The following is a 7,973-nucleotide window of genomic DNA, read 5'->3' as shown; positions in this document are numbered from 1 at the left end:
AAATGATAGTTGGGGTGGAAGATCCCCGGCTACGAGTGTATTGTAGCAATTGACAAGCCCTGAAGCAAATGCAAGATTTTCATCACCCTCCTTTCCCCTTGAAGAAGAAGCCCTAGTTGAGGATGAAGTAGCTTGAGAAGTCACGAACGATTGATTCTGTGAGAAAGGCATGGCTGATGCAGAGGAAGCTGGTGGAGTGGGAAAAGTCTGAATCTGAGCTTGCGGAGTAGTGAATGATTAACCTGCAGACGGAAGAGAAAGAAAGAAAGATGAAAGAGCATTGTTAGTAGAGATGCTAAGGTTCGCAGCTGAGTATGAGTTCACATGGTTGATCTCTCGCTCCTTGTCATCGATATCACAAGCCTTGATGACAGCCATCACTTCAGCAAGAGTGAGACGGCTAAGGTCCTTAGTCTTCTTGATGACAGCTACATTCATGTCCCAAGATTTTGGGAGAGCATTCAGTAGCTTCTTGTTTATCTCTGACTTTGTGTAGAAAATCCCAGCTACAGTCATTTCAGTATTGAGAGATGTGAACCGCTGCAGCTGTGCTTCAAGAGTCTCTCCAGGAACATAGTTGAACATATTGAATCGTTGTCGCAACAGATCTTGGCGAATCTCCCACATGTCTTCGTTCCCCTCATAAACCTCAATTAGGTCTTCCCACAAAGCCTTAGCAGAGGTATACTCCCTGAAACCTTGAGCAATATCTGGAGATAGGGCCATGGTCAAAGTGGCCAAAGCCTTCTCCTGCTCTTCCACTTTCTCGAAGTCTTCATCAGTGTAGTTTTCTATCTTCTTATCAACCACTTGCCCTGCAACTGTAGTGGTTATTCTAACTGGATCCTTGATTATGCATTTCCAGATCTTGAAGTCTTTCATTTTTATGTATTTCTCAATTCTGTACTTCCATTCTGGGAAGCCTTCAGCGGAAAAAGTCTAGGAATCCGGGTGGTCGTGCCCATTACTGAATCCAGCTCTTGGTGGTTTGTTTGACTTTGAAAATCCATTTTTTTATTTAATTAATGTGAAACGGAAATTAAATTAATTATGATTAAATTAAGTTCTGGTCAAACACAGTTTACTGCCGTAAACGATGTTTACGGTCAAGCTGTAGATTGCGGCCGTAAACTTTGAGTTTACGGTCGTAAGATGTTCACGGTCTGAAGCTTATGGTCCAAGAGTAAACAGTTTTCGGTTGATGAATATTCCTTATTCACGGTTCAGGAATTCGATTTTACGGTTCAAGAATTTTCAAGAGTTTGCGGCCGTAAACAGTGATTACGGCCGTAAACTCAGGCCGAAAACTTGAATGTTGCAGCTTTTCGACTAAACTAAAAACCCTTTTCGTAGCAGTTACAAACGTTAGTCTCAAATCAATGAAAACTTGCTCCAAGATCGATTATAGAGTGCCTTTGACGCTGGTTTTGCTCTGATGCCAATTGTAAGGTCCTAAGAATGGATCTTACCAGTGATCAAAAGCAAACACAATCACAGAAACAAGAATAATAGAGGAAAAGAAAAGAAATCAAGCTTACACACGTTCTATTTCTGAAAACGTCTGGTACAACTCGATATACGACCGTGAACTATTAGACATCAACAACAAAACACGACTGGCAAACCCTCTATATATAGGGAACTACGACCGGAAAGAGTTTACGGCCGTAAACTCATTACAGACTCGTAAACAACTATCAAGCCCACCAAAATACTCTATCTATACACAACCACTATTACAATGCAAAGCCTAGACCAAACTACTAATTGGGCCTTTCAGCTTATGCAGAGGGGGCATGTGATAGCATATGCATCGAGGCAGCTGAAGCCTCGTGAGGCGAGGTATCCCACTCACGATCTGGAGTTGGGAGCGGTAGTGTTCGCTCTTAAGATCTGACGCCACTATTTGTACGAAGTTTGGTGTACCATTTACACGGACCACAAGAGTTTGAAGTATTGATGGATCAGCCCAACCTGAATATGCGGCAGAGGAGATGGTTGGATGTGGTGAAGGATTACGATTGTGAGATCCTGTACCACCCGGGCAAGGCGAATGTGGTAGCCGATGACATGAGTCGTAAGGCAGAGAGTGCCCAAATTCGAGGTATGTGCAAGAGAATGACCGTGATGACTCCGATGTTAGATACCATTCGTGAGGCCCAGGCAGAGGCTGTGAGACCGGAGAACCATAAGAAGGAGCGAGTGTTTGGGCATGTATCTGAGTTTGTGACTGGTAGCCGAGGGCTTATGACTTTTCATGGTCGGATTTGGGTGTCATTTATAGGCGGGGCACGTAGTGTTTTGATGGAGGAGGCGCATAGATCGAGATTCTCGATCCATCCCGAGGCCACTAAAATGTATTTGGATCTGAAGAGAGACTATTGGTGGCCTTGTATGAAGAGAGATGTTGCATGGATTATAGAGAGGTGCTTGACATGTCGTCAGGTTAAGGCCGAGTACCAGCGTCCACATGGCAAGTTGCAGCCACTTGAGGTTTCCCAGTGGAAGTGGGAACAGATTTCTATGGATTTCATCACCAAACTGCCAAGAACCCCAAGGGGTGTCGATGCAATTTGGGTGATTGTGGATCGATTGACGAAAAGTGCTCACTTCCTTGCTATTAGTGAGAGCTCATCTGCAGAGAAGTTGGCAGAAATATATGTGAGGGAGGTGGTGTCTCGGCATGGGGTACCGATCTCGATTGTGTCAGATCGAGATGTACGTTTTACTTCCAGGTTCTGGAAGAAGTTTCATGAGGAGTTGGGTACGAGATTGCATTTCAGCACCGCTTATCACCCTCAGACCGACGGTCAGAGTGAGCGGACTATCCAGACACTCGAGGACATGCTTCGGGCATGTGTATTAGACTTCGGAGGAATTTGCGACACGTATCTGCCTTTGGCTGAGTTTTCCTATAACAACAGCCACCATTCGAGCATCGGTATGCCTCCCTTCGAACTGTTGTATGGAAGGAGGTGTCAGACTCCCATTTATTGGGGAGAGGTAGGGCAACGTGTGATGGGTAGTACGGAGATAGTACTCCAGACGACTGAGCAGATTCAGCAGGTCAGGCAGAGGTTGCTGACGGCTCAGAGTCGCCAGAAGAGCTATGCGGATAGGCGTCGCTCAGAGCTCGAGTTTCAGGTTGGTGATTTCGTTCTCCTGAAAGTATCACCTTGAAAAGGTATGATTCGATTCAGAAAGAGAGGCAAGTTGGGGCCTCGATATATCGGTCCATTTAGGGTGACAGCTAGAGTGGGCAGAGTAGCGTATCGTTTAGAGCTACCTGCCGAGTTAAGTCAGATTCATGATACCTTCCACGTGTCTCAGTTAAGGAAGTGTATTGTCGATGAGTCAGCAGTGGTTCCATTGGAGGACATTCGGGTGGACACGAGCCTGAACTATGTTGAGAGGCCGATCGCGATCCGAGATAGGAGGATCAAGGTTCTGAGGAACAAGGAGGTGTCCCTGGTTCAGGTCCAGTGGCAACATCGGAAGGGGTCTGAGCTGACTTGGGAGCCGGAGTTAGAGATGCGGGAGCAGTATCCGTAATTGTTTGCAGAGCGAGACTTCGGGGGCGAAGTCTGATTCTAGTGGGGGAGAATTGTAACGCCCGGTTTCCCAGGTACATTAATTAATATTATAATTTGAATTGTGTTGAGGTGACTCGACGAGTTGGTGCTTAGACTCGCTGAGTCAGGTCGCGAATGGGTGACGTGGAAAATGATTAGACTCGATGAGTCAAGAGAATGCACTCACCGAGTCAGAGCTGGCGAAAGAAACCCTAATTTCTCGGGTTTGGGACCTATTTAAGGACCCTTATAGCCACCATTTGCGGCTACTAGACCCTTGAGAGAAACCCTAAGAGTGCTTGAGCATTTGTGAGAGGAAATAAGCCATTATTTGATCTTTGTGGGTTGGTTTTGCAAGAAGAAGGTGGTTCTAGCATAGAGGAGCCAAGAAGGTTGCATATCTGTGGATCTCGAGCAAAGAACATCATCCTTGAGGTAGCATATTGATCCTTTTTCTGTTTTTTTGAAGAATCCATGGATCTAGGGTTTTCTATACCCTTTTATTGGGATGATTGTTAGATATATGGTCCCTTATCATGTTTAGACTTCGGATCTGGACCCATAGTGGTCCAGAGAGCTTCATCCATCTTACTTTATGATGAGTTATGGAAGAAATGGACTTAGGATGTTGTATTTGGGGCAAATGCTTCAAGTAGAGTTATTTGGACGATGTATGAGTATCAAGTTTGAACCTTTACGTGTTTATTAAGCTTGGGAAGGTCAGATCTATGGATTAGAGGAACAGATCTGACCTCAGAAGGCCATTTGAGTTCGAGCATGAAATGAACTCGCTGAGTCCATGAGCAGACTCGACGAGTCGGACCGGGTTGTCCCGTGACTCACACAGTTGGTGACTCGCTGATTTGGGGGAATGACTCGGTGAGTCAGTTGGGATTTAGGGGACTGAAGTTCACGTCTAAACTCGCCGAGTCAATGCCTGACTCGACGAGTTGGGTCAAAGGGGTGGCCATTGACCAGAGTTGACTTGTGTTGACTTAAGGACATTAGTCAAACTAAGTCGGGGAGGTATTAATTAGAGATGTATTTATGCCATAGGAGGAAGCTAGGTCGGAAGATTGAGCGCGAGTGATCATCCGACATCTTCGAGGTGAGTCTTCTCACTATGCCTTACCCGATGGGGTGATTATGTGTGACCGGAAGGTCTTATGTGAATGATGAAATTGTGATGTATGTTGTATATGTAATATGTTATGATATGAGTATGATGATATGGACCGGAAGGTCAACAGAGTTATGGGATGGAAATCCCCTGAGACACTTGGATCGGAAGATCCCATAGAGTTATGGCCTAGAAAGGCGTATGTGTTGTATGTGGTATTTTGGGGAACTCACTAAGCATTATTGCTTACCGCTTGCGTGTTATGTGTTTCAGGTACCAGTGATGATCGCGGGAAGGCGCCGACATGATCAGTACACACTTATGGTGGAGATGTTTTGAGATTCTGGGGATTTTGATTTGCACTTATGTTATGTAAAAACAATTGATATACGTTTTTGAGAATTGAGATTGGAGTATTTTTATTAATTTAAAATGAAAATTTGTTTTGAAATTTCACGGTGTTACACCTATGTTGAGGACCTTGTAGAGGTATTCCAGTTATAGGCTGTGGGCCTAGTGATTATGATTGTTTATTTCTTTTGTTGGTAGTGCCTTTGATGTTGGCGCGTTGATCGGAGTCGGGAGACGCACCAATCAGATGGTTTGGATAAAGGAAGCAATAAGGGTTGCAGGGAGTATCAGTTAGGTATCAGAAAGTCTTTGTAGGATGTATGTATTATGATTCTGATTGTGCACAAGTTGTTGCTAGGTTTTGGTTTTCAGGATTTGAAATTAGTTGGAAAGTATCAAGTCATAAAGTTATTTATGGATGTCTCGAGTGAATGCCCATGTGGAGGTACACCTGAGCCGATAAGGGGTTTGATGTAGCACAGAAATTTTGGTTTGATCATCTTTGCTCGTCAAATCTGGGGTTGGTAATGGCATAGCAGAGAGTCAATGGTTATTAGGGTGTTGGTTCATCATATGGTTTGGTTTTGGGTGAAGTTTGCAGTCGGTATGTTTTGAGGATCCTTCTGTGTGTTTCTGGTAGTGTCCCCAGTTAAGGACTAGGGGTAGATTCAAATGGATGCTTATAAGTGTTAGAGAAGGTTCTGCCAGAAGATACTATGTGTGGCCATTTTCGAGTAGGCTTTTAGTTGAAACTTGTGTTGGGAATCACGAGTGTATCCATGCAAGGTCTGTATCCAGACAGATATGAGTTAAGAAATCTATATGTCAAGGCATTAGCTAAAGGGTTCATGATTTAGTTTATGTGTTTGTCCTCTAGGATGGTTCTCCTTGTGTGAAGGCCAGACAAGTGATGAGGCCTCAGAATTATAGTAGCATCGTTTTTGTCCGTCAGTTAAGGAAATCAGTATTTTGTAGCCCATTGTGTTCATGGAATTTTTATCATCAGGATGGGACTTGTCTCGAAGGAATATCTAATCCCAGTTGGTCGAGCGGAGGGTTGTCGGCAGCAGCAGTTGGTCTGCGATTTTGTTTTCTAGTAGGAATCAAAGGTGAGCAGAATTTGAGTAGATAGTTCGATGGATAAGTGAAGTAGATCTAGTAATGGGTTCAATATGAGTGGTCTGTCGGGGAGTCAGAACCCTTCGGGATATCAGGTTTCAGATAAAGTAGGTTAGATTGCTGCATGGGATTATGGATTCTTCTTCTTCTGGTTGGAAATTTTCTGCTGGGTATGGGCGCCTTAGGAAGGTCGTCGTCTGTGCAAGGTTATGGGTGTGTCCCTCAGGATGTTGGGCAAGATGGAAATGGCAAGGAATGATTTCAAGGACGAAATCAAATTTAAGTGGGGGAGGGTTGTAACACCCTGATTTTTAGGTATGTTCAAGTTCATCTCTTGGTTTTAAAGTATTTCATTTTGGTCATTGTTTTGGAAGGAAATAGTCGCAAGAAACCCTAGTGGAAAGATCATAATTTCGGAAGATGGAGTGGTACACTGAGCGTACATGTGAGTACGCTAAGCGTACTAGGGTGTGCCCTAGTATGTTGGGCGTACACATGTGTACGCTGGGATACTCATGTCTAAAAGAAACCCTAAGTTTTAGGGTTTGAGGGGTATTTAAGCATCCTTATGGTCTTTATCCCCACCTTTTCTGCCACTAAAGCCTTAGAGCCGTTTTTGCAAAACCCTAACCCCCCCCCCCCTTGAGTGTGATTTTGAGCCCTAAAGTGATTTCTTGGTGTTTTAGAGGAAGAAAGGGTGCATCAAGAAGTTTGGAAGCTTGAAGTAAGGATTGGATCTGGAAGTTTGGATCTTTTCTCCATCATCTAAAGGTATAAAGTTCATACCTTTATGGTTCATTTGATAGATCTCATGTTTGGGTCTTTTATGCTTCTTTTTGATCCTAAATGCTCCATCTTGAGCATCACATGTTCTGGATGTTTTGAGTCGTCCTTTCAGACCCTTGAGGGGTCCTTGGTCATAAAAATGAGGTCCCAATGGCTAGAAGTGTTTCGTACTTTTGGTAAAAGGGGCTTAATGGATTAAGACCTCGTATTAAAAGATTTATGGACATGTAAGGTCATAAAGTTGGAGACTTTATGACCCTAGTATGTCTCTGGACCTTGGATGTGAAGTGTGAGATTAAGTGTTGAAGCTATTAAGTACTTATGAAGAAAATAGGACTTGCGAGGGTACGCACCGCGTACCCAATCAGTCACCCCGATGGTGGATTCTACGCAGCGTCGTGTACGCTGAGCGTACCTCCGGTGTATACTTCGCGTACGCGACGGTAGTGGGCGTCTTCATTTTGGACTTCAGGTTTGGGCTCGGATTGTCTTGGGCCTTGTTGGGCCATCTGGATTTTATGGTTTGGGCTTCTGTCTTGTTGGACATTTTTGGGTGAAGGCCCGTGAAAGGAATTGGGCCCAATTTGGAAAACTAGTCCATATTTGGGCCTTAGATGTTTATTTTTGGATTTTGGGCCTTTAGTCATCTAGTTTGGGCCTTGGCTTTGGGCCAAGCTTGTGGAAGGGTAAAAAGGTCTTTTACACTAATTTGAACCCATAGTGTGAGACAGGGGCTGGATATTGATGGATTGTCGTCATGGTATTTGATAGCGCATGGATTTTTAGCGGATCTACGGTCAGAGTCTATTCGTGGGATCAGCTGTGATGGGGTGTTGTCTTGATATTGGCGGTTCGGGGATTTGGCAGCCAGCAGCCAGGGATCGTCTTTATGTTTCGGCAATGCGAGGTGAGTTTTCCTCACTATACTTACGGGTCGAAGGCACCAAGGCCGACCCTTTGGATTCGATATCATGTTACACATGCTATTGTTCAGTAATGGTTTGTTAGATCGGTATCCTGGTTTT

The 7,973-nt window shown here is 44.3% G+C and overlaps 1 protein-coding gene across 1 annotated transcript; it reads right to left on the bottom strand.

Annotated features, from left to right (window-relative positions):
• Window positions 1–237: 237 nt before the first annotated feature.
• LOC145140043 (uncharacterized) lies at window positions 238–882 on the bottom strand. Its single transcript, XM_079073660.1, has one exon. The coding sequence runs from the start codon at window positions 880–882 to the stop codon at window positions 238–240; it is 645 nt and encodes a 214-aa protein (XP_078929786.1).
• Between the last annotated feature and the right edge of the window lie 7,091 nt (window positions 883–7,973).

The sequence above is a fragment of the Lactuca virosa genome, chromosome 9 (assembly GCF_052849685.1).
Source record: "Lactuca virosa cultivar CGN04683 chromosome 9, Lactuca_virosa_CGN04683_v6, whole genome shotgun sequence".
Taxonomy (NCBI): Eukaryota; Viridiplantae; Streptophyta; class Magnoliopsida; order Asterales; family Asteraceae; genus Lactuca; species Lactuca virosa.
The sequence above is the reverse complement of the archived record's forward strand: the minus strand, read 5'-3'. Positions and strand labels throughout refer to the sequence as shown.

Bases quoted from the DNA above. Each gene is read 5' to 3' on its own strand.
- LOC145140043 (XM_079073660.1), bottom strand. From the start codon at position 882: ATGAAAGACTTCAAGATCTGGAAATGCATAATCAAGGATCCAGTTAGA.